This window comes from Somniosus microcephalus, chromosome 32 (genome assembly GCF_052327205.1).
Source record: "Somniosus microcephalus isolate GS21.2 chromosome 32, FLI_Smic_1.0, whole genome shotgun sequence".
Lineage (NCBI taxonomy): Eukaryota > Metazoa > Chordata > Chondrichthyes > Squaliformes > Somniosidae > Somniosus > Somniosus microcephalus.
In genome coordinates this window covers 22,564,449-22,591,987 of record NC_141018.1, presented here as the reverse complement: position 1 = coordinate 22,591,987, position 27,539 = coordinate 22,564,449, and the positions used below count along the sequence as shown (strand labels likewise).

The following is a 27,539-nucleotide window of genomic DNA, read 5'->3' as shown; positions in this document are numbered from 1 at the left end:
CCAGAGGCAACAGGGCAGTGTGTAACTCAGTTCATTTCCCAGGTCTCATTTTCAGTCAGAGAACCTGACCTTGGGCCAGCTCTGTGGGACTCAGAGAACCTGACCTTGGGCCAGCTCTGTGGGACTATCATCATCCTGGACCTTGACTGAAGTATTGGGTTGGCAATACAACCAAACCTATTGGATAGCCACGGGTCAGATACCCAGTCAAGTCTAACATATAAAATGAATTCTTTTTTAAAAATCTCCTAGAAATGATTACCGCAATGTGTTGTTTATTAGACTTCTGTAATTTTTAAACTGCATTTTCAATCACTTAATTATATCATTACTTAATTACAACATTCAGTGAAATAAAAGTTCATAGTAAAACAATGAGTCATATAGTATAAAAGTACCGCAATACAAGTCACATGGTAGAATGGCACAGGTCACATGGTGCAATGGCACTACGCTACAGGTCACATGGTGCAATGGCACTACGCTACAGGTCACATGGTGCAATGGCACTACGCTACAGGTCACATGGTGCAATGGCACTACGCTACAGGTCACATGGTGCAATGGCACTACGCTACAGGTCACATGGTGCAATGGCACTACGCTACAGGTCACATGGTGCAATGGCACTACGCTACAGGTCACATGGTGCAATGGGACTACGCTACAGGTCACATGGTGCAATGGCACTACGCTACAGGTCACATGGTGCAATGGGACTACGCTACAGGTCACATGGTGCAATGGCACTACGCTACAGGTCACATGGTGCAATGGCACTACGCTACAGGTCACATGGTGCAATGGCACTACGCTACAGGTCACATGGTGCAATGGCACTATGCTACAGGTCACATGGTGCAATGGGACTACGCTACAGGTCACATGGTGCAATGGCACTACGCTACAGGTCACATGGTGCAATGGGACTACGCTACAGGTCACATGGTGCAATGGCACTACGCTACAGGTCACATGGTGCAATGGCACTACGCTACAGGTCACATGGTGCAATGGCACTACGCTACAGGTCACATGGTGCAATGGCACTACGCTACAGGTCACATGGTGCAATGGCACTATGCTACAGGTCACATGGTGCAATGGGACTATGGTACAGGTCATGTGGTACAATGTGATGCAGCTCTAAGTACCTGTCATCCAAAATTTACCACTCAACTCCACTGTCAATTTTGTAAACTACCAGCACTTCTGTATATACCGTACAAATAACACTTAAGAGAGGAGGGTCCCTAGACAGTAACCATTATGGACCAGGCAGCTTTGCTGCACTGTCTGAGCTTTGCTCTCGCTGTTTTAGACACCAGCTGAACCCAGAGAAGTGTTAAATAACAACAGAAAATGCTGGAAACACTCAGCAGGCCAGGCAGCATCCGTGGAGAGAGAAACAGAGTTAACGTTTCAGGTCTGTGACCCTTCATCAGAACTGGTAAAAGTTAGAGATGTAACAGATATTAAGCAGGTGCAGGGGCAGGGAGAGGGGGAGGGGAGGGGACGAAGGCACTGAAGGAACAGTCTGTGCTAGGATTGAAGGCAGGAGAGATTAAATGTTGCAAATGGGGATGGCAGAATCAGCAACAGCCGCCACCTGAAAAAATAGAGGCAGAGGTTATAGTCTGAAATTGTTGAACTCAATGTTGAGTCCAGAAGGCTGTAAAGTTCCTAATCGAAAGATGAGGTGTTGTTCCTCGAGCTTACGTTGAGCTTCATTGGAACAGTGTAAGAGGCCGCGGACGGAGAGGTCAGAGTGGGAGTGGAGCGGAGAATTAAATTGATAAGCAACCGGAAGCTCGGGGTCACCCTTACGGACTGAACGGAGGTGTTCCGCAAAGCGGTCACCCAATCTGCGTTTGGTTTCCCCAGTGTAGACTGGAGAAGTGTTAATTGCCTTATAGCACATTCCTAACTTTTTCTAACTGCAGTACAAACGAGGCGCATTATTTCTCTCTATCAGTCAAATAAAAGCTCACACTACTGAAAATGGAAATCACTTAATGCAACACTACTCTAGATTTGATACACGTTAGCCTTGTGTGATTATGCTGTGTGAATATTAGTGTACAGATACGCAACCCCTTCATATGCAATTCCCTTGCACATTATTTACACTTACAGTTGCAAAGAGTCATTCGACGCTTGTTTTACATTGTCGAGTGATTTCGGTACTTGCTGCTTAGCTCACCCGGAGTCTGTCGTAACACAGAGATTCAGAAACCATCCGAATTTGCAAGACTGAAGCTTGAGCAGTGAATCGAGGTCAGCCAAGACCCAACGTGGGTTATGTCTTGGCAGCAGACTCCAACCCGTGGTGCTCGGTATAATATATACAGTCCTGGGTTTAACTCAAGGGGTAACCGTCTGACTTTGGTCGGGGCTGCAGGCTACTCCTAACCCCGCAGTGCATATGGGAAATTCGGGTACCTGGTGCGCATGATCTTTCTGTCCATTTAAATTGTTGGTTGGAAAATGGTACTGTGTGACATGAATCAACTAAGCGGCCTGCGGGTGGCACTGTCCAGGGAGAGTATAAATACTCGGGCACAGGCCCAGCTTGTGCAGGACATTCTTAACAGGAACTAGTGAAGGACACAACTAAACCTCCATGTTGTAAAACAGTTAATTAAAGCTTTGTTTAACGCTTAGACCAAGTGCCTAGTAGTTTTCTTACGTCACTGTGTACACCTGAATTTCCAGCATCTGCAACCGGAGGGCAAGACTCCTGGTCAGAAGTGCGAAGTTGAAAATTGATCACTACAAAAAAAAATTTAACAAGAGGTGGGCATCTTTGGAGAAAGGAAAGGATCGGACGGTTCATTCAACTCACATGGTTCGAAATTTGTTTCACTGCACCCGACGAGGGAATGGCGTACTTACTGGTAGACCGGAAGCAAATCACAAGGCTTGGCGAACTGGGAGCATCTGCAGTTGATTGTGTGACCCGATCCCCTGATATGCTGCCGCCTTGTGATGCAATCCCATTGTATTCAACGCTGTGGGGTTTATTCCACAATCAGGTGCGCTTGGTGAGGGGGAGCTGTGCTTGCGGGGAGCGCTAGCCAGGAAACTGCTCTCTCAGGTGGACATAAAAGATCCCGCGGCACTATTTCGAAGAAGAGCAGGGGGGAGTTCTCCCCGGTGTCCTGGGGCCAATACTTATCCCTCAATCAACATAACAAAAACAGATGATCTGGCTATTATCACATTGCTGTTTGTGGGAGCTTGCTGTGCGCAGACTGGCTGCCGCGTTTCCCATATTCCAACAGTGACTGTGTTTCAAAAGTACCTCCATTGGCTGTAAAGCGCTTTGAGATGTCCGGTGGTCGTGAAAGGCACTATATAAATGTAAGTCTTTCTTTTCTTTTAGGGGTGCAGCAGCCAATGATTTTCTGTCCATTTAATTAATGGATTGAAAATAAGGGGCTACGGGTCTGAAACCTGAATGCTGCCCCCCTCGCCAAGAGCACCCGGTCAGAGAATTGGCCCCATGATGCTGTTTTTACTGGATTGTGTTAACTTCCAGTGATCAGCCATGATCTCATTGAATGTCGGAGCAGCCTCGAGGGGCCGAATGGCCTACTCCTGCTCCTATCTTCTATGTTTCTATGTTTCTCTTTACCACTAATCTGTATTACAATAAGAAACATGGCAAAGTAGAGATTAAAGACAAAGGAAGGTTTTCCAACACAGTGGCAGTGAAGAACCCTGTTACTTAACAACTGAAATGACTAATTACGATTGCAAAAGGAGCACAGATGTTTTATGGGAAGCCAACAGCTGGTTACGTGTACATCTCTATATTCAACAGCAATAAAGTCACAACAAAAGCCAAAAAAAATGACAATTCAATTCTACCGACAAAAAATATCTCCCAGTTGAAACATTACATTCAGCTTCACACTGTTTTACATTCTCAACAAGAATCTCTGTCCTTCAGGGACCGAGCTGGACAAAGAAGCCCAGCCGTTTGGCTAAACCCATACAGAACATAATTAACCACGCGCTTAATTTCGAACATTATATTAGCTTTCAAACAGGGACATCTGCAGCAATTCCCAGGACACAGGAGCGAACAGTTTGGCTAAACACGGAAAAGAACAAGAATTTAGCTCCACACAGCTGTGGCACTCGGGCCTGGCTGTTCGGTTAATCCCTTGCCTTAGGTCCTGCTCAGTTGGGTTATATGTAATGGTTACAACTGTGAGTAAGGCAGCAAAATTGGTGAAGCACTTGTGTGGAATGGCTCTTGGCTCGATACAGGTTTTCTTTCTTGTCATTCAAGTACTTCCTCGTCTGCTGAAAAAAAAAGAATAAAAGAGGTGGATGATTTGATCAGAACATGCGCAGGTGGGGGTGGATCGCACTGTGCGCTGTGAGTAACAAATGCCTCAGCACATTCAAACAAAATCACTTTGCCCGTTCGTTTAACTGAGGCACGGGCCCGTTTATTTTAAGTGGGTTAATGCCTTCATCAGCGCTGACAGGCCTGACATTGGGAGAGGCGTGTTGCGGCGGGTTCCCGACTTTCTCAGCCGACCCGCCGCCGGCACCCCGGGAAATTCCGGCCAGTGTGTGGGGGAACTGAAGCGACCCAGTGGGGGTGTAATTGTCGCACATAAAAAAACGGGCCATCGAGAATCGGCCGCTCGTTTTTGCGCGCTGCCCGATTTTCTCTTCCGTTGAAGCCAACGCAGGAGAACCTCGAGCGGGTTGTAAAGCGGGCGGCCGATTCACGATCGCCCTTTTCTGCACTGTCGCCAAAGATGAATTCCACCATCCCCCAGTGGCCCATCTTTCCATGATAGAGTGCAAGAAATCGAACCCCAGTGGCAACGTGATGCATTACTGGAACAACGTCATAGCTTCAATCTGCACCCCAGATCATTCCTGAGTGGAGCAGATTGAAGATGGGGGCCTGCTGAATTACAACAACAACTCGCGTTTATATGGCACCTTTAACATAGTAAAACGTTCCCGGGTGCTTCACAGGAGCAATTATCAAACAAAATTTGACACCGAACAACAGGAGGAGATATTAGGACAGGTGACCAAAGGCTTGGTCAAAGAAGTAGGTTTTAAGGAGCATCTTAAAGGAGGAGAGAGAGGTGGAGAGGCGGAGAGGTTTAGGGAGGGAATTCCCGAGCTTAGGGCCCGGGCAGCTGAAGGCACGGCCACCAATGGCGGAGCGATTAAAATCGGGGATGCGCAAGAGGCCAGAATTGGAGGAGTGCAGAATGACGACGTGAATGATTTGTGATAGTGCAAACTAATCAGTTTCCCTGCACACAATAGATACTTCGCTGTTATTTTAGTGCATCTTGGGACATTAATGGATGGGAGGTCTTGCGTCGCGTGCACGCGATATCTTGAGATGTGTTCCTTGCGAGCACTACTTCTTGCTTGCGAATGCATCTTTGGAAACTGTGGGCAGACAGTAGATGATTCTCCACCCATTCATTTCCCTAGATGCACTCCCTACGCGTTCTACTCTCTGCTATAACGTATGAACAGGAGTAGGCCACTTAGCCCCTTGAGTCTGCTCCACCATTTAATTAGATCGGCGCCTCAACCCCGTTTACCCATCTTTGCTCCATATTCCTCGATACCCGTACCCAACAAAACTCTATCTACAAAAGGCAAAACACTGCGGTTGCTGGTAAATCTGAAATTTGAACAGAAAATGCTGGAAATACTCAGCAGGTCAGGCAGCATCTGTGGAGAGTGAAACAGAGTCAATGTTTCAGGTCGATGACCCTTCGTCAGGTCTATCGTCAGAGAAATCCATCTCTGTCTTGAAAGCTCCAACTGATCCAGCATCCACAGCCTTTTGTGGGCAGAATTTTGCAGATTTCTGCTACCCTTTGCGTGTTTCCTGATTTCGCTCATGAATGGCCTAGATCTAATTTTAAGATTGTGTTGACAGGATGAGATGAAGTAGGGTGGGAGGAGGCTCATGTGGAGCATAAACACCGGCATAGACCAGTTGGCCCGAATGGCCTGTTTCTGTGCTGTAAACTCTATGTTGTCATGTATTATCACATGGTTTATCACATGATTTAGTATGAGCATGCTCAGTCCACTCGGGCAGTGTCAGCTGTGGCTCAGTGGGTAGCACACTCGCCTCCGGGTCAGAAAGTTGCGGGTTCAAGTCCCACTCCAGGGACTTGAGCACATAAACCTAGGCTGACGTAGTGCAATGCTGAGGGAGTGCTGCACTGTCGGAGGTGCTGTCTTTCAGATGAGACATTAAATCGAGGCTCTGTCTTCTCTCAGGTGGATGTAAAAGATCCCATGGCACTATTTTGAAGAAGAGTAGGGGAGTTATCCCCGGTGTCCCGGCCAATATTTATCCCAACATAACAAAAACAGATTATCTGGTCATTATCACATTGCTGTTTGATGGACCTTGCTGTGCGCAAATTGGCTGCCGCGTTTCCCAAATTACAACAGCAACTACACTTCAAAAAGTATTTCATTGGGTGTTAGGTGCTTTGAGACGTCCGGTGGTCATGAAAGGCATTATATAAATGCAAGACTGTCTTTTAGTAAACAAGCATCTTGACTAGCAACTCATCCTGTCTCTGTCCTTCATTTGTTCGACCCGCATATATTACATTTTTGGCGACGAGAATGGGATCCCAAAGCCATTTTTAGGGATCACGGAAGGACACAGTGTTCAAATTTCAAGTGGACAAGTATAAGGTGAATTTGTGGCACCTAAACTGAATTTTTTGTGATGTTTTACTGTTAATGCTGATGCAGATTCCTCTGTGCTTCGCCTTCGCGTGTATGTATACACAGCAACAGCGGCGCTGATTCTCACAGATACACAGGGAGCGTGCTGAGTCACTGTTCAACGAGATCGGGACAATCATGGCCGCGCCTACAGGATTCATCGGAAGCCTCGGCCTGTATGACTGAGCTCGCGAACCGCTCGGTTCTTGCACTGAGCGGATGAATTTTTTTTAGGGCCAGTAACATTATTGAGACCGACGGTGCAGATGAGAATGTTCAAGCTCAAAATAAAGTCATTCGTGAACGTAAAAAAGCAATTTTTCTAACGGAAATCGGGCCAGATGTCTACGGAGCGTTGACAAACTATGTGATAATACATTACATATGTAATGGTATGTAATAAATGCTGATGGTAGTACCATGCTTTAGACAGGTTTCAGGGAATTCTAGCATCAAACCAATAACCTCAATGGAATTCAGATAGCAGATCTCACCTCATTAGCCCACATTGTTGCTCTGGAATCTTCATCTCATCTTGCATTTATGCTGAAGCCTGGTGCAATAAACTGGGCCCAGCTTTTAAATTCACGAAGGTTCTTAATGACCCATGAACTACCACATTCAAAGAATTAATTTCAAAAACCGTCTTAACAACTGCAGTGAATGATCCAGTGAGCTTGTGCTAAAAGAGGGATCTCAGGCTGACTAAAGTCTTTCAGAATTATTCATTGAATACACTGTGCAACAACTAACCTCCGACAGAATGTAGGGTTTTGCAGGTTGTGCAGCAGCTATTGTTCTTTGTTCAGAATTACAACTCGCCAATTAGCATACTGCACGATGTGCAGTTTCTACTGTTGGATTCAGAGGGGGAGAAATTCAGTATCGCCCTGTTTGGGGGCGCAATTATCGGTCGGGCGCAAAGATTAGCACCTGGCGCTAATTATCGCCTCCAGCTGCAAACTTGGCTTCTATCGCCCCTGGAGGTGATTGGAGCGCTAAATCAGGCGCTCCACACCTGTCTTAAGGCGCTAACGCCGAGGAGCGAGGCGCTACCTCAGAGCGCTGGCGAGGCTCATGTGGTGTCAGTCAGCAATGGAACACAGACACACTGGCGCCGGCCAGTTCTTAAAGGGGAGGGTCGATCTTGCTCTCCATCCACACCCTGCTCATTGCAGCCTTGAATCTCGGCCTGGAGAGACCTGTACATCAAATCTGTTGGAAAGAACAATGGCGAGGCCCAGGGAAAGAGCTCAGAGTGCAGCCCCCATAGTCTCTTCTAAATCGATGCAAGGAAGATCAAATCAAAATCAACCTGCAAAGCGCTGCTCAGTACCCAAAACTCCTTCACACAGCGTTGAATCTCTCCAGAAGTCTCTCTCGCTCTCTCAGAATGGGTGGTGCAAAAATGTCACCAACAAAAAAAGGCAGGAAGCGGTCGCCTTTAAATAGCGCTCCCCCAGTTCCTTCCAGACTGTAAAACGCTCCCCTCAACCTGTCGTTGCTAGCGGCAGGTGGTAAGGCAGGGGGCACCACTCAATATCCGGTCCAGGGCGCTACCGGGACGTTGCACGCTCGACTAAGAGGGCGCTAATGGGGTGCAATGCAACCAAATTTTTCCCCCAGTGGGTACACATAGCCAGAGAAACTATAACATGGAACCAGGTCATTCAGCCCAACCAGTCTGTGTTGGTGTTCACCTTCTCCAAATCGGATATCCTACCCATTTTCCCTTACCCTTCAAGCACCCATTCAAACCTCAGTTGGCATGATCTTTGCTCCAATCATTCATTCTGATAGTACATTCCATCGCCTTACAACAGTGTGTGAGTATTTGATTGGCATGGTATTATAGAATCACAGAATGATACAGCACAGCAGGAGGCTATTCGGCCCATCGTGCCTGTGCCAGCTCAGCAGTTAGTCCCACTCCCCCGCCCTTTCCCCATAGCCTGGCAAATTTCCTCCCTTCAAGTATTTATCCAATTTGCTTTTCCCCGCGGGGAAATGCCTCTGGTCTGCTAATAAAATGCCCACGTACTTGGTGGTCCGGGGAGGTATGGAGGCTTGCGGTCCTGGGCCTCTCCGGGTACCTGTGGGCAGAGGCCCGCGTATCCCAGGGACGCACGCGGCTCGCAAGCGCCCCTGGGATCACGTGGGCCGGCCCAACCAATAAAAGAAGGGAATCCCCATTCATGCTTATGGGAATTCCATATGTACAGAAACCCCATGAGCCTGAATGGGAATACACCAAAAAATACACCTAGACATCAAATAAATTAAAAAACATTGTATATTTAAAATTAATTATAATAATGGCATTTAATTAAATATTTAAAACAAAAAAAAAATTTTGAAAAATAAACCTAAATGTTTTAAAGGGGCTAAAAATACACTTACCTTATTGTACAGGTTTTTAAATGTATAAATGATTGATAAAAATTTATTTTTATGAATTTCACGGGCATTCGCTGGGCAGAAGTTAAGCCCAACTCTCCGCCCACAGATGCCCTTTTCCCAGGGATTGCGTTGGATCTCAGATCGCGAGTTCTGGGTTTTTGCGCATGCGCTTTGCGCGCCAAAACCCGGAACTTGCGCGGCCGTTAGGGTGCGTCACGCACCTCGTATGCACCCGTAGGGACCGCAAATAATGGCCCATTATTGAACCTACGTCCAGCCCCTTTCAGGCAGTGTATTCAAGATCATGGTATGGCAGCTGTAGCTACTATGACCGGAAAGCCCTGCAGCGGGTAGTCAAAACTGCCCAACGCATTACCGGCACCCGGCTACCGACCATAGAGCACATATACCAGAAACGCTGTTTATGGAGGTCACGGACCATCATCAAAGACCCTACCCACCCCAGCCACAGTCTGTTCGCCCTCCTGCCATCTGGGAGACGCTACCGATGCATTCGCACCCGAACGACCAGATTTAGGAACAGCTTCTTTCCAGGGCTGTCATCCTACTGAACTCCACAAATAAACGCTAAAGCCTGCACATCTGCCAATGCACTTTATTATGGTTATGTTTATGTTAATGTATTACAAGCCAAATGAATGTTGAATGTTTAAATGTCTTAATCTAAATGTACACTCTCAGGAGCCGCAAGCCTACATTTCGTTGTACTGCACTTGTGCACTAACAATGACTATGATTATGATTATGATAATGATAACAACTCACTGTGTGTGTATCAGCTGTGGCTCAGTGGGCAGCACTCTCGCCTCTGAGTCAGAAGGTTGTGGGTTCAGGTCCCACTCCAGGAGACTTGCACACCAACATCTCGGCTGATGCTCCAGGGCACTGCTGAGGGAGTGCTGCACTGTCGGAGGTGCCGTCTTTCGGATGAGATGTTTAACCGAGGCCCCGTCTACTTTCTCAGGTGGTCGTAAAAGATCCCATGCCACCATAAAACAAAAAAAGGGGGCATATGACAGAGATGTCAGGTTGAGAATACAAGTAAGAACCAGGCTGGATATAGAAAGTTCAGAGGGGAAGTGAAAAAGGAAATGAGAGAGCATGAGAATAGACTGGCAGCTAACATAACAGGAATCCAAAAATCTCCTATAGGCATATAAATAATAAACAAGTTGTAAGAGGGGTGGGGCTGATTAGGGACCAAATTGGAGACCTGTGCATGAAGGCTGAGGTACTAAATGAGTACTTTGCATCTGTCTTTACCAAGGAAAAAGATGCTTCCAAAGTTATAGTGGAGGAGGTAGTTGATTGCAGAGGTACTGGCCATAATCTTCCAATCCTCCTTAGATACAGGGGTGGTGTCAGAGGACTGGAGAATTGCAAATGTTACCCCCTTGTTCAAAAAAGGGTGTAAGGATAAACCCAGCAACTACAGGCCAGTCAGTTTAACCTCAGTAGTGGGGAAGATTTTAGAAATGATAACCCGGGACAAAGTTAGCAGTCACTTGGATGTAAGGATTAATTAAGGTAAGCCTGCACGGATTTGTTAAAGGCAAATTGTGTTTAATTAACTTGATTGAGTTTTTTGATGAGGTAACAGAGAGGGTTGATGAGGGCATGTGGTTGATGTGGTGTACATGGACTTCCAAAAGGCGTTTGACAAAGTGCCACATAACAGGCTTGTCGGCAAAGTAGAAGACCATGGAATGAAATGGACAGTGGCAGCATGGATACAAAATTGGCTGAGTGACACGAAACAGAGTTGTGGTTAAGGGTTGTTTTTCGGACTGGAGGAAGGTACTAGGAGTTGGTACTAGGACCACTGCTATTCTTGATAGATATCAATGAATTTGGAAATGGGTGTACAGGGCACAATTTCAAAATTTGCAGATGGCAAAAAACTTGGAAGTATAGTGAACAATGAGGAGGATAGTGAGAAACTCAAGAGGACATAGACAGGCTGGTGGAATGGGCGGACACGTGGCAGATGCAAATTTAGCGCAGAAAAATGCGAAGTGATACATTTTAGTAAGAAGAACGAGGAGAGGCAATATAAACTAAAGGGTACAATCCTAAAGGGGATGCATGAACAGGGAGACCTGGGGGTAGAGGTGTGTTAATTGTTGAAGGTGGCAGGGCAGGTTGAGAAAGCGGATAAAAAAGCATACGGAATCCCGGGCTTCATAAATAGAGGCAATGGGCCAGATATTCCGATCCCTACGGGTGTGTACGCGCTGTGTACCCACCGGTAGGGACATCGAAAATGCCGGTTTCGGGCATTCGAAGCGCGTGCGCTGAAAACCGGCATTTCCGATCTGTCAAGAATCCTCTTGACAGATCGGACGCCTGCCCTGGAGAAGGGCCTCTGCGGGGGGAGAGTTCCGTTTTCTGGAGAACCTCCGCCCGCAGAAAACCCCTAGAAATCTTACGCCTGGTAAAAGCCTGCGTAAGGCCTGCTTTTACCAGGATAAGATTTGAAAAAAGTAAAAAAAAAAAATTTCTCTCATTTATAATTTTAAAATACTTTTTAAAAAAGTAAGTTTATTTTTAGCCCCGTAAAAAACTTTAATTGTTTTTTTCAAAAAATTAAATTTTTGTTTAATATATTTAATTTATTGTAATTTCAACTAATTTTAAAAATGTGATTTAAAAAAAAATTATTTAATGTTTTACAGTGTTTTTGGGGTGATCTCCATTCATATATTCGACGGGTCCCTCTGTCAAATGTATGAAGGGAGATTCCCTTCTTTGATTGGCTCCCCATGGCCCACGTGATCCCAGGGACGCTTGCGAACCGCCTGCGCCTCTGGGATACGTGGGCCCTGTGCACTTGGAGTTTGGAGAGGCCCAGGAGCGGAAGTGTCCGGACCTCGGGAGCCCTCGGGTAAGTCCGTAGATTTTTTCCAGATCAGAGGCCTGCGATCGGAAAATACGGGCCATAGAGTACAAAAGCAAGGACATTATGATGAACCTCTATAAAACACTGGTCCAGCCTCAACTGGAGTATGATATCTGCACTTTAGGAAGGATGTGAAGGCCTTAGAGAGGGTGCAGAAAAGATTTACAGGAATGGTTCCAGGGATGAGGGACTTCAGTTATGTGGATAGACTGGAGAAGCTGGGGTTGTTCTCCTTAGAGCAGAGAAGGTTGAGAGGAGATTTGATAGCGGTGTTCAAAATCATGAGGGGGTCAGGACACAGTAGATAGAGAGAAACTGTTCCCATTGGCAGACGGGTCGAGAATCAGAGGACACAGATTTCAATTGATTGGCAGAAGAACCAAAGGCGACATGAGGGAAAACTTTTTTACGTAGCGAGTGATTAGGATCTGGAATGCACTGCCTGAAAGGGTGGTGGAGGCAGATTCAATCGTGGTTTTCAAAAGGGAATTGGATAAGTACCTGAAGGAAAAAAAACTTGCAGGGCTACGGGGAAAGGGCAGGGGAGTGGGACTAGCTGAAGTGCTCTTAGAGAGCTGGCATGGGCTCGACGGGCCAAATGACCTCCTTCTGTGATTCTATTTTGAAGAAGAGCAGGGGAGTTCTCCCCAGTGTCCTGGCCAAAATGTAATCCCTCAACCAACATCACGAAAACAGATTATCTGGTCATTATCACATTGCTGTTTGTGGGAGCTTGCTGTATGCAAATTGGCTGTCCTGTTTTCCTGTATTACAACAGTGACTACACTTCAGATAAAGTACTTCATTGGCTGTAAAGTGTTTTGGGACGTCCTGAGGTTGTGAAAGGTTCTATATAAGTGCAAGTCTTTATTTTAGTTAGGGCATGAAGCCTGGAATCATTTATGAAGCAATTGCTTGCTGCAATGGGTGGTCTTTACGATCTTCCTGGAGGGACAAACTAAGATGGGTCAAAAAGGCTTTCCTTGTCTGTGATTATCTCACGATCCTGTGAGTGTGCGTCACTCCCAACAAGCGGTAATTAAGACAAAGAGAATCAACGTATAATTTAAACCATATTCCAAGCCCTTCATGATTTCAATTTGACTTTATTCAAGTAGCTTAAATAGAGTTTACAGCACAGAAACAAGCCATTCGGCCCAACCAGTCCATGCCGGTGTTTATGCTCCACTCGAGCCTCCTCCTGTCTTTCCTCATCTAAATCTATCAGCGTAACCCTCTATTCCCTTCTCCCTCATATGCTGTCTAGCCTCCCCTTAAATGCATCTATACTATTCGCCTCAACCACTCCCTGTGGTAGCGAGTTCCACATTCTCACCACTCTCTGGGTAAAGAAGTTTCTTCTGAATTCCCTATTGGATTTCTTGGTGACCATCTTATATTGATGGCCTCTAGTTTTGCTCTTCCCCACAAGTGGAAACATTCTCTCTGTATCCACTCTATCAAAACCTGTCATAATTTTAAAGTCCTCTATTAGGTCACCCCTCAGCTTTCTCTTTTCAAGAAAAAAGAGACCCAGCCTGTTCATCCTTTCCTGATATGTATACCCTCGCATTTCTAATATCATCCTTGTAAATCTTTTATGCACCTTCTCCAGTGCCTCTATATCCTTTTTATAATATGGAGACCATATTATAGAAATATTCAAGTGTGGTCTAACCAAGGTTCCATACAAGTTTAGCATAACTTCCCTACTTTTCTACCTTACTAATGGGTCTTTCTTATTAATGGGTAGTGTTTTTAGTGTGCACTAGGGTTGCCAACACTCCAGGATTGCCCTGGAGTCTCCAAGGATTTGAAGATTAATCTCCAACACCGCTGCAAGCAAATCAGGAGGGAAAAAAAAAGGAGTGTGTGTTTCATTTTCTTTGAACGCTCTTATTTATTAGTTTAAAAAATCTACGAGTTGACTGAGCGGGGTGGCTGGAGGCAAGAGGTCACATGATGAAACCTCCGGGAAGACGTCTAACCAGAGTTGGTATCCCCAGCGTACACCGATGTCCTTAATAACAGATTGCATGAATGCCCTGGCGTCCCCACTTTGCAGGTTACACATCTGGGCAGGGGTCATTTCTGAGGCATTACAATCTGCCACCAACACTTCTCCCACTCCCCAGTAAAGCAGCATCTGCAGACGCATTAGTATAAAAAAAAGGAAGACTTGAATTTTATTTATTCGTTCCTGGGATGTGGGCGTCGCTGGCAAGACCAGCATTTATTGCCCATCCCTAATTGCCCTTGAGAAGGTGGTGGTGAGCCGCCTTCTTGAACCGCCGCAGTCCGTGTGGTGAAGGGAGGGAGTTCCAGGAGTTTGACCCAGTGACGATGAAGGAGCGGCGATATATTTCCAAGTCAGGATGGTATGTGACTTGAAGGGGAACTTGGAGGTGGTGGTGTTCCCATGCGTCTGCTGCCCTTGTCCTTCTAGGTGGAAGAGGTCACGGGTTTGAGAGGTGCTGTCGAAAAAGCCTTGGCGAGTTGCTGCAGTGCATCTTGTAGATGGTACACACTGCAGCCACGGTGCGCCGGTGGTGGAGGGAGTGAATGTTTAAGGTGGTGGATGTGGTGCCAATCAAGCGGGCTGCTTTGTCCTGGATGGTGTCAGGCTTCTTGAGTGTTCCTGACTTGCGCCTTTCATTTAACGTTCTTTGAATTCAGCAGCTCTTCTCCCAGTGTGACCACCTAGGTCGGGGACTTAGTATTGGAGAGGCATTTTGTTTCCCAGAACTCCATGTTCGAATCCTTCCAATCAGGATTCCGCCCCTGCCACAATACCGAAACAGCTCTTACCAAAGGACTAATGACGTCCTATTTGACTATGACAAAGGTAAACTATGTCTCCTCGTCCTTCTTGGCCTGTCTGCAGCCTTTGACACGGTTGACCACACCATCCTCCTCCAACGCCTCTCCACCGTTGTCCAGCTGGGTGGGGCTGCACTCGCCTGGTTCCATTCTTATCTATCTAATCGCAGCCTGAAAATCACCTGAAATGGTTTCTCTTCCCACGCCCGCATCGTTACCTCTGGTGTCCCCCCAAGGATCGATCCTTGGCCCCCTCGTACTTCTCATCTACACGCTGCCCCTCGGCGACATCATCCGAAAACACAGCCTCAGATTCCACATGTACGCTGGCGATATCTCCTTATGTGGCTCGGTGTCAAATTGTGCTTGATAACGCTCCTGTGAAGCCCCCTTGGGGTGTCTTACTACTTTTAAGGCGCTATATAAATGCAAGCTATTGTTGTTTCTTCCTCAGTCCTTAAGTCGCAAAGGTTAAGCAGATAGACTGTTGGTTCCGTCGTTCACCAAGGTCCCAGATGCCCCCTTGCCCTCGCTGCGCTATTAGCAGCTCACACTTACACCAACTTACAGCACAAATATTTTTTAAGCCGAACAGCGAGGGAAAATTCTAACTGACGGGGCACGCTGTGAGATGCCCCACTCCAGGAATTTCTGTTGTGTTTGATTGTAAGGATGTCCCATGTTGAAGGAGTAAATGCTTTCGCAAACACATTGCGGCTCTATAGCTGGTGAGGTCATGGCAATCTTTCAGAATAACTTTATTCCGCGATAATCTAGTGCAAGGCATGTTAGGTTTAGCACAGGGGCACTGCAGAATTGGTTTCCTGGCAACAACACTGGTGAGCAGCACCAGTTTTATTTTAATGAAGCTTGGATTGGTTTCCTTAACTCTATACTCACCAGTTATAATCTTGCTAATATCCTGGAACCTTTGGTTAGAGAAGGATTCAGATCGACTCGGAAACTCCTGATAAAATCACAGTTGAACTCGGATCAGAACCTCTCGCCATCTGATGACCGCGACCTTCTGGTACCCTTGCTCAAGTGGCCATACTCCACGCCTGAGCCACTAGGCAGGTGTCAGCAGACTATCTGACTGCAGAGATCCAAACCGGAGCCTGATTCCTGTCCTTACCTGGTGTCCGTCCGCACGCAATTCCCAGTAGTAGCCAGCGGATAATGATCAGGAGCGGGATTCCCGGCTGATTGCCCACCCTAAGCCAGGACCACCAGGATCTCTGACCACTGCTCCAGCCGAGGGCAGTTAACTCCGAACAAGCCAGGGAATCAACCGTGGGACTTCTCTGACGCCCTCCCCCCTTTTCTTTTCTCTCTCCCACATGGCAGCTGTCTCCCATTCTGCCAGCGCATTTCACACCTAATCTAGAGCCGTCTTTTGTCTCCATTAGTCCTATCACCATCTCGTCTGGTTTTGAATACCTCTTAATGTCTCTTCACTTCTCTTTTGTTCTCTCCCAGCCCCCATACTGGCCTTTTAATCTGTTTCATTTCCTGTGCTTTTTCAGTCTTGACAAAGGGTTTCGACCTGAAACGTTGACTCTATTTCTCTCTCCACGGATGTTGCCTGGCCTGATGAATTTTTCCAGCATTTTCTGTTGTTATTATGGGACTTTTCTGGCTCACTTCCAGAAGGAACCGATGGGCTTAACCGATTGAGCCAGGGGGGAGCTGGAAATAATAATTTTGAGATATGAAAATCAATTCCTGAGGAGTTCTTTAGATAGCGAGAGAGTGTGAGGGAGAGACAGCTCACACAGAGGAGGGGAGGGGGAGAGGAGGTGATATTCCAAAGCTCTTCATAACCATGGAATTACTCTGCCTACAAGTGCATTCTCATGGTAGCTGATGCTAACTTGTCCCCTCTGAAATGTTGAAGAACATTTAACTTCCAATCACATCGCGTTAAAGGCAAGCATCTCCATGAGGAGAGAAAAAATGTGCAGTTGAATCAATGAGGAAACTGGGTATCAAACAACCGCTGTTGTGACAGGATGGGGCTTGGCTGTGATGCCCAATGTGCTCGAATAGCCAGCCGACACTCATCGCCGAGGCTCACGTATAAGAACATAAGAAATAGGAGCAGGAGTCGGCCATATGGCCCCTCGAGTCTGCTCCGCCATTCAATAAAATCATGGCTGATCATCGACTTCAACTCCAGTCTCACGTCCTATCTCCATATCCCTTGATTCCCCTGGAGTCCAAACATCTATCGATCTCAGCCTTGAATATACTCAAAGACTCAGCATCCACAGCCCTCTGGGGCAGAGAATTCAAAAGTATCACAAAACTCTGAGTGAAGAAATTCCTCCTCATCTCGGTCTTAAACGGCCGACCCCTTATCCTGAGACTATGCCCCCTAGTTCTAGACACTCCAGCCAGGGGAAACAACCTCTCAGCATTTACCCTGTCAATCCCCTTTCAGAGCCTTTTACAGGAAACTCTTTTTTATCCGGCACCGACGGGACCAGCGTGGTGCCGGTTGATCAAAAAGTCCGGCTTACAGAGAGGTATAGTAAAAGGTACAAGAGCCCCGTACACGGCCACAGATCCAGGTGTCCCTGTTGCATGGCAACAGGTGCAGGACCCCCGGTTACACGGCCACAGATCCTGGAACACCGGTTACACGGCCACAGATCCAGGAACCCCGGTTACACGGCCACAGATCCAGGAACCCCGGTTACACGGCCACAGATCCAGGAACCCCGGTTACACGGCCACAGATCCAGGAACCCCGGTTACACGGCCACAGATCCAGGAACCCTGGTTACACGGCCACTAATATGAAGTAAAACTTACCTGAACCTACTCCTGAATTTTGCCGGTTAAGAGAGATTTCCGGTTATTTAGGTGCCGGTAAAAAGAGAGTTTCCTGTATGTTGAAATAGTGTGAGGAACGGCCACCTGGCCAAGGTACCAGATGGCAACCAGTACCTGTGGAACCAGACAGCGGCACGTGCTGGCGTGCGTACCGTGCTCCTCACTCCCCCAGAAGCGTCTCCGAGCACTTTATAATTAGAGCTTGTAATTAAACACTTGTGATAGGTTTTTCTTCCCCCCCAGCCCCCCCTCTGCTGCTTTTATCCTTTTAATGTCAGTTTCCCTTTATTTCATGCAATTAAGTTGGTTTATTTTACTGCTGCCCTGAACCTTTTGATGACGTTTCAAGCCAACATGTCGACCGATGCACATTGCAGCATCTTAATGATGTTATTGTAGGCGACAGTTAGCACTTGGAGCTGTTTAGCGCTTCAACCTCCAGCAGTATCACTGCACGATGTGCTTCTTCCCCTTTCAGCTCTTTCTCCCTCAGTCCCTCTCGTCCCGCAGGAGATTCTGTTTCTGTGAAGATTCTGTTGAAGAGTGCTTTCGCTGGGAAAGAGCAAACTTTGTGGGTTTTTTTTACAATTACTTGGCCCGTTATTAATATTTATATTTTGCGTGAGGATGCACTGGTGCTGATTCTTGGCTCCACCGACACTAAGGAAAATCCCGCCTACTATAGACTATGGAGCCTCTCTGAAAATACCTGACCATATTTTTCTTCCATTTAGACTGCATCAGGAGGCCTAACAACATAAGGAGTCAATCGCCAATGTGCATTTGATGTCTCGCAGGACTGGCCTTTTTTTTGTGGGTTTGGTCTCTTTATAACTCTCCATTCTATAACCCGAGAGAGAAGCAATCTGTGCTGAGAGGAACCATTCAGAAAGAGTGTGAGCTAGAGCCACACGGCTAGGGAAGATGGTTTAATAAATAGTATTTAAGCTGTTTTATAAAGAGTTCTTTATTTACTATAGTGGTTCCTGAGTATAAAACACAACTGGGAAATTTGTTCTGGATTCCCTTGGCCTGGTGCATATAAAGAAAGAGCTTGTAGTTATATAGTTTCTTCCACATCCCAAAGTGCATTATAGCCAACAGATTACTTTAGAAGTGTAGTTGCTGTTGTTTTATAGGCAGATGTGGCACCCAATTAGCTCACAGCAAGGTTCCACAAAGAGCAATGAGATAAATGACCAGATAATCTGTTTGCAGTGATGTTGGTTGATGCAGGAATGTTGGCCAGAATACCAGGAGAACTCTCCTGCTCTTCATCGGATAGTGCTATGGGATCCTCAAGTGTCCACCTGAGCAGGAAGATGAGGCCTCTCTCAGTCCGAGGTGGGAGCTTTAACCTACGACCTTCTGCCTCAGAGGCGAGAATGCTGCCACTGAGCCAATTGCAGTTGCACAGGGCCTTGGTGAGGCCGCACCTTGAGTATTGTGTGCAGTTTTGGTCGCCTTATCTGAGGAAGGATGTTCTTGCCATGGAGGGAGTGCAGCAAAGATTCACCAGACTGATACCTGGGATGGCAGGAATGACGTATGAGGAGAGATTGGGTCGATTGGGCTTATATTCGGTGGAGTTTAGAAGAATGAGAGGGGATCTCATTGAAACTTAGAAAATTCTAACAGGACTAGACAAACTAGATGCAGGAAGGATGTTCCCGATGGCAGGGGAGTCCAGAACCAGGGGTCACAGTCTAAGGATAAGGGGTAAGCCATTTAGGACAGAGATGAGGAGGAATTTCTTCACCCAGAGAGTGGTGAACCTGTGGAATTCTCTACCACAGAAGGCAGTAGAGGCTAATTCATTAAATATATTCAAGAAGGAGTTAGATATATTTCTTAAGGCTAAAGGGATCAAGGGATACAGGGAGAAGGTAGGGACAGGGTACTGAATTTGGATGATCAGCCATGATCTCATTGAATGGCGGAGCAGGCTCGAGGGGCCGAATGGCCTACTCCTGCTCCTATCTTCTATGTTTCTATGCTTGAATCTTGCCCTACCTAAGCTAAATTGAACAATCCTTCACTCGGACTGGGGAGCCACCCTTGAAGGCAGCGTGGGTCGAAGGTAGGGCTGCCCACTGTTACACTAATTCTCTGACCATTCACTCCCCACTGGGACCATGAGATGGAGCAATTTACCTTACTATGTGACTACTAATTCTACGTGTTCCGGGAAAGAAGGGGACGCATTTGGGAGGCGACAGCACGTTCAAGGACTTTGGAGAGGAAAGGGAGGTTGGAGACCGTGCAGTAGTTTGCAAGGACGGAGGGGTCAAGGGTTGTTTTATTGCGGAGAGTGGTGAAGACGGCAGATTTGAAGGAGAGGGGGACAGTACCCGAGGAGAGAGAACCGTTAACAATATCCGCTAACATGATGGCAGGAAGGAAAGTTGGATGATCAGCAGTTTAGTGGCAATAGGGTGGCGGGGGCAGGAGGTGGGTCTCATCGACAAGGTGAGCTCGGATAGAGCATGAGGGGACATAGGAGAGAAACTGGAGAAAGATGCAAATTCAGGGGGGAACCTTAAAGGAAGTTTGGCCTGGTGGGCTTGGCTAAGGGAGGGAAGCGGCAGAGGCAGCTGAACAGATGTTCTCGAACTTTGTGACAAAAATGTCCACGAGCTCCTCGCACTTGTTGGATGTGAGGGTGGAGGAAGCACTATATCGAAGAAGAGCAAGGGGAGTTCTCCTCAATGTCCTGGCCAATATTTATCCTTCATTTAAAAAAAACACAGATTATCTGGTCATACCTCATTGTTGTTTGTGGGAACTTGCTGTGCACAAATTGGCAGCTGCGTTTCCCACATTACAACAGTGACGACACAGCAAAAGTAATTCATTGGCTGTGAAGCACTTAAGGATGTCCTGATGTCATGGAAGGCGCTGAATAAATACAAGTCCTTTCTTTCTTTGCAAGTTTTACACCTGGTGATTGAACAGTAAAAGACTGTTCGCTTCAACAACAATGTGCAATCCGATAGCTCCCTTCACATGTAGGAAGAAATCTCAAAGCTTTGTTTTAACACTACGCAGGAAAAGCAATGACACGGAGCAGGAGGGAAAGTGAGAAAATATAGAGCATTAAGGTGGGAAAGCTGAACACATGGCAAAGAGGTGGAAAGGTTTTGAAAGCAGGGAGTTGAGATGGCAAGTCGGAAAGTGTTGAATCCGTGATTCTTAAAGTATATTGGCCCAGTAATTCCTGTCACAACGCGTGAGTACGGACAGGGTACTCACGCGTGTGCCAGGAGGAATTGCCGGTTTTCAGCATGCACAGCGCATGCGCTGAAAACCGGCATTTCCTGTCCTCTGACCCAAGGGGTTAAGAGGCTGAACGCATGCGCGGTATTGGGCAGTGCGTGCGACTTGGATTTCCTGTATTTTTACAGATTTGCACATGTGTAAAGGGCTCCGGTTTTTAAGCATTGAAAAACCACACGTAAGTACTTAGTTTTACGGGTAAGTGGTCTTTTAGTACAATTTAGAATTTTTTTTTCCACAGGTTTATTATTTTTAAAGAATCTACAGTAAGGTAAGTTTAGTTTTAGACCCTATTTTTTTTTAATTTATTTTTTTCAAAAATTTGATTAATTGTTTAAAATAGTTTTTTTTAAAAGTTATTCATAGTTAATTTAATTATTGGGATGCTTTTTAAAATGTTATTTAAAGTTTAAGTAGTGTTTTGGGGTGCCGTACTTTTCATGAGTTTGACAGTCTTTACTATCAAACTTATGAATGAAGTTTCCCCTCCCCTGATTGGCTGAACGGTGCTCACCTGATCCCAGCCGGCACATCGCACTAACTACGCCGCTGGGTCAGGTTAGCACAGCACGCCGAGATCAGAACCGGGCCACTGACAGGAAATCCACTGCGGGCCAGGTTTCAGATGTCGGCGCGCCGGGTAAGTGCACATCGGGGGCTTGCACGCGCAGCAAGCCCCCGACAGGAATTACTGGGCCAATGTTTTCCAATAACTAGACGGAGGCTGTAAATTAACAATCAACAGGTGTTTACTGGAGGAGGGTAGTCTAAAGACTAACAGTACAGAGGCATGCTCAAGGCTTATATACAGGTGTGGTCACTGCCGGTACTACAGTATACAGGAGGGGTAAAAGTAGTTCTCTCTTAAAGGTACATACACTACAATTCCTCCCCTTTTAGATTAACAGTACCCATAACATTCAAATAACAGTTAACACTTTAACATGCACATTAAACTGAAATAGTCCATTCATAGATTCAGTCTTTGGGGCGGCTTCCTGATCCTTTCTGGATAGCGCCTTTCCTGAGGTTCTTGTTCTTGGTGCGGAGGCGATTCTGGCCCCCTTTCGTCGGTTAGTTCATCAGGTTCCGCTGCTATTATTTCTGAGGTACATGCTACTGGTATGTCGGGTTCATCCCCAGGTACGCGAGACATGGGGTTGACTCGTTCCTGTGACGCTAGGATCTGGTCGACGTGGCGTCTCACAATGTTCTCCCCGACATCCACTGTGTACATTAATGGCCCCTGCCGTGTGCATATCGTTCCGGGTTGCCATTTCTCTGCTCGGTAGTCGCGGGCCAAGACTGGTTGTCCTACATTGAAGCTCCTTGTCGGCTTTTCATTGATGTGCTGGAATTGCTTATCCTCAACATTTCTTCGCACATTTGGTCTGAGCAAATCCAGACAAGATCTCAACCTTCGGTTAAAGAACATCATGGCCGGGGTCTGGTTGGTAACTGCATGTGTCGCATTTCTGTAGGCTAACAGGAAATTGTCCACCTTATGCTGTAGTGGAATTTCATCATCGCACATGGCCCTTATCGCCTTTTTAAAGGTTTGTACAAACCTCTCAGCCAATCCATTTGTGGCTGGATGATACGGGGCGGATGTGTAATGCCTTACCCCATTCCTTCTCATAAATTTCCGAAACTCTTCGGGCACAATCTGTGGTTCGTTATCAGAGCAAATCTGCTCTGGCAAGCCGTTCCTGGCAAATATGGTCCGTAGGACTGCAATTGTTTTCTCTGTAGTGGTTGAGGACATTTTGATCACCTCAGGCCATTTCGAGTGCGCATCCACTGCTATTAAGAACATTGAGTCCATGAATGGACCAGCAAAATCAATATGCACCCATTGCCATGGAGAGGAGGGCCACTCCCATGGGTGTAGAGGGGCATGTGGTGGTGCATTTTGGACCTTCTGGCATCCTGAGCAGCTCTTTGTTAGGTCCTCGATTTGTTGATCGATCCCCAGCCACCACACATAAGCCCTAGCAAGGCTTTTCATTTTCACCCCTCCCAGATGGCCTTCGTGAAGCTCATTGAGCACTCTCTCCCTTAACTTGGGTGGAATTACCACTCAGGATCCACACATCACTGTCCCCTGGCATACTGACAGCTGTTCTCTTCTGGATGAGAATGCTGGCAACAGTGAGTCGCCATGTGTTGGCCATCCCTTCACCGTCAAATCATATACCTGAGACAGTGTCGGATCATTGCGGGTCTCCTTCTCTATATCCGCGTTAGTTACTGGCAATCGTTCAATTATCGACGAATAAAATATTTCGATAAGGTCCACTGCTGGTGCTTCCTCCACAGTAGGCAGTGGCAGGCGTGATAGCCCATCAGCGTTTCCATGCTGTTTCGTGCCCTTATACTCTATTTCATATTGGTTCGCCCCTAGAAAAAGGGACCATCTTTGTAGCCGTTGTGCAGTCATCACCGGAACGCCCTTCTTTGGATTAAAGATGGAAACAAGTGGTTGGTGGTCAGTCAGCAAGGTGAACTTCTGCCCATGCAGATAGTGGTTGAATTTTTTTACTCCCCATACTAGGCTGAGGGCCTCCCTGTCGATCTGGGTGTAGTTGCGCTCGGCTGAGGTTAGTGACCGAGACACAAAGGCTACTGGCCTCTCCAACCCGTCTGGGAATTTGTGCGACAGCACCGCTCCAATACCATAGGGTGATGCGTCACATGCCAACCGAATTGGTAGTGCTGGGTTGAAATGGGCCAACACCTCTTTTGATGTGATCAATTCTTTGCACTTCTGGAAAGCTCGTTTACATTCGTCATTCCACTTCCATGGTACCCCCGTTTGCAGTAGGGTGTTCAGTGGGTGTAATACTGTACACAAATTTGGTAAGAACTTATGGTAGTAGTTCACCAGCCCGAGGAACGACCTCAGTTGTGACACATTTTCCGGTGCTGGAGCCTTGACTACTGCCTCAATCTTTTCAGGGGACTTATGTAACCCCTCTTCATCAATAACGTGGCCACAATACGAGATCTGCTTCTGGAAAAACTCGCACTTGTGGCGATTAGCTCGTAGCCCATATTCCTTTAATCTAGTGAGCACCTTCTCCAGGTTGGCGGTGGCCTTAAAAAACTTTGGGCTTGCATTTTCCTGTATTTTAATCGTCGCTGTTATGCCTTTTAGTGTTCCGAGTCCCTCCTGGAACACTTCTGGTGCGTCAGTTAGCATTTTTGACAGTCGTCCAGGTGTGACGCCGTCATCGTTTTTGGCCTCAACCTTCAGTGCCTGTATGGAATGCCAATCTAATTGTATCTTCCGGATCCATTCACGTCCTAGTAGTGGTGGTCCTCCATCTGGCAATACATATAGGTCCATTTTGGGTATTTCCTGGCCTTTGTATATCACGTTCACCCTTATTTTTCCTTTGGGGTAGACTTTTTGCCCCGTGTACGTCTTCAAGACAATCTCTGTAGCTTTCAAGGGTATATGTGAAAATAGCCGCTTGTAGTCCCTTTGGTTTATGACTGTTAGGGCTGATCCTGTGTCCAATTCCATTTTCACTTGGACTCCGTCTATCTTGAGCGTGACCCAGATAGTCTGGTGATCCTCCATTTTGATTACCTTATGCAGTTTCAGACAACCCAGCTCCTTGCTTCCGGAGTCTGTATCACTTTTCTGTTCGTCTGAACTACTGTCCATCACCTTATGTACCTTTTTGTACTTCTCCTGTGGAGATTTCTTGCTGCTGGTTTTCTTCCCTGACCTGCAGACTCTTGCTATGTGTCCTGCTTTTCCACACTGTCTGCACACTTGGTCCTTGAACCAACAATCCTTATGGTCGTGTGTTGTTCTGCCGCAGTGATAACACTTCCCTGCTCCATATGACATTTCATTGGTGCCATATTCTTGCGGTCTCCGTTGTATCTCTGCAGCGCCCCGTGCGGCTGCTTCGTGTGATACTGCCATGCTGAAAGCCTTGTCCAGCGTAAGATCCTTTTCTGATAGAAGCCGTTTCTGGGTTCCTTCACTTTGAAGCCCACACACAAACTTGTCCCTTAATGTATCTGCTAGTCCCAATCCAAACTGGCAGTGTTTTGATAGCTTGCGTAGTTCCGTTAAGTACTCAGCATTACTTTCGTCTTTATGCTGGTTCCTTTTGTGGAACTTAAATCTTTCTGCTATCAGCAGCGGTGTGGGGTTTAAGTGGTCCTGTAGGATTTCCACTATGCTTTTGAAATTCTTATCCACTGGCTTCTCTGGGGTTATTAGGTTTCGCAGTAAGCCATAAGTTTTTGCACCCATGGAATTCAACAAAACCAGTGCTTTCCTAGCATCTGGCACTTCATTCGCCTTGCAGTGCACCTCAATGCGTTCCACATATGTCGCCCAATCTTCGACTTCATTGTCGAACGCAGTGATACTTCCACTCTTCGGCATCCCTGGGTGTGATTTAACTGTCTAAAATGGCATCTCCCGCGCTCTCCCTTCTTCTCCGCTGGCACAAAATGGCGTCTCCCGCGCTTTCCTTTCTTCCCGCGCTCGCCCTTCTTCTCCGCTGCGGCTTCTAAAATGGTGTCTCCCGCACTCTTCCTTCTTCTCCGTGGCTCAATGGCATCTCCCGCGCTTCCTTTCTTTCCCCCGCGGACGCTGTTCAGCCCTTGAGCCCTGGCTGTGCTCTGTGCGTTCTCCTGTGCGCCTCTCTCGTTGCCGCCGCTCAGTCCTGAACCCGGCTGCTGCTTTACCCGCTCTCTCTTTTTGTTTTCCGTCGATGCCGCTCGGTTTTCAACCCCCGGTTGCGCCCTGTGCGCTTCACCCTCTCTCTTACCCCATCGACGCTGCTCGGCCTTTTCTGTGCCGTCGGTCGGCTCCAGCCGCCGCTGTCCGGGAAGGGTCTGCGCTGTACCTGTTGCCAGTCTGTTGCTGGATCGTCGTGGCTGGAGAACCAAGCCCAGCTCTCAACAGCCTCCCCTGCGATGTTCACTCTCTGCCGGTTTACTGGGCGGTTGCTCGTGGTCGACGCCCGTGCTTCTGGCCTCGACTTTCTTCCACCGTCCTCCCGGAGCGAATCCTTGAAAGGAAATGCAGAATTGCAGGTAGATTCGAATCGACCTCGTCGCCACTGTTGAATCCGTGATTCTTAAAGTATGATGTTTTCCAATAACTAGACGGAGGCTGTAAATTAACAATCAACAGGTGCTTACTGGAGGAGGGTAGTCTAAAGACTAACAGTACAGAGGAATGCTCAAGGCTAATATACCGGTGTGGTCACTGCCGGTACTACAGTATACAGGAGCTGTAAAAGTAGTTCTCTCTTAAAGGTACATACACTACAGAAAGAAAGAAGAAAGACTTGCATTTCAATATCGCCTTTCACGACCTCTGGATGTCCCAAAGCGCTTTACAGCCAATGAAGTACTTTTTTGGAGTGCAGTCACTGTTGTAATGTGGGAAACATGGCAGCTAATTTGCGCACAGCAAGCTTCCACAAAGAGCAATGTGAGAATGACCAGATCATCTGTTTTTGTTGTGTTGATTGAGGGATAAATGTTGGCCAGGACACCGGGGAGAACTCCCCTGCTCTTCTTCGAAATAGTGCCGCGGGGTCTTTTACGTCCACCTGAGGGAGCAGACGGGGCTTCGGTTTAACGTCTCATCCAAAAGACGGCACCTCTGACAATGCGGCACTCTCTCAGCACTGCACTGGGAGTGTCAGCCTAGACTCTTGTGCTTAAGTGTCTGGAGTGGGGACTCAGAGGCAAGAGTGCTACCCACTGAGTCACAGCTGACACAACCAGGAGGGAACTAGGCCGGGAGTACCAGAGGGCGTGAAGCGTAGTGGCAGAAGGGGGCAGCTCCCCTTCCGCACGGCAGCTCGGCGGAGAGACCGGGCACAACTAATTTACGCTGGTTTCGGAGATCCTGCGATTTGGCCGCGGTCTGGAAAGACCTCACAGGGGCACCAGCTCGAGTGCCTGCTCCAATTAGTCGACGGTAAAGTGGCACTGACAGCAGCTGTGGAGGAGTTGGGTGTCACAGTCTGTGCCATCCTTGTGATGAAAGAAAGTTGGCACAGGCATAAGTGGTAATCATGAGGGAGGAAAAGCATCAAAGGATATCCGTCCGAAAAAATATTCTCAACAGAAACTACAAATGCCAAGTCTTTCAGTATTGAGAACAAAGGAAACCCATGGTAGAATGAACAGATTTTAATTGAGTCATTTCAATTTAAAAAATAAATTGTAATCTTATTGCATATTTTTCATGTCTCGTGTACCTTCGATTCCTTTCATCACAACTTCACATTGCTGCAATATTTCTTCCCCCCCCGCCCCCCGCCACCAAAAGAGAAAATACATTACTTTCTTTTAGCAAAAGTACTGTTAAAAGTCAGAGCATTGACTGGTTGTATTTAGGCACCTGTTAAAAGCCAAGGCTCGCAGACCCGAGTTATACTGGCAGCTCTGTGTCCCTTTCTGACCAGGGTCCTGCACCTGCCCAGACAGACTTCTGCTGACTGATATCCAAAAGCCATTTTAATGTTAACAAGGATGCCTTGGG

At 47.0% G+C, this 27,539-nt stretch overlaps 1 protein-coding gene across 6 annotated transcripts in view; it reads right to left on the bottom strand.

The window, feature by feature from the left end:
• Positions 1-258: 258 nt before the first annotated feature.
• cd276 (CD276 molecule) overlaps positions 259-27,539 on the bottom strand; it is a 444,092-nt gene continuing 416,811 nt past the window's right edge. For 4 of the 6 annotated variants that reach the window (XM_085972226.1, XM_085972223.1, XM_085972220.1 and 1 more), the window contains one exon: positions 259-4,314. In XM_085972226.1, the coding sequence (XP_085828352.1) occupies positions 4,292-4,314 (23 nt within the window). In that variant the 3' untranslated portion in view covers positions 259-4,291. The remainder of the gene's footprint in view (positions 4,315-27,539) is intronic. The other 2 variants (XM_085972225.1, XM_085972222.1) reach the window with 1 other exon arrangement.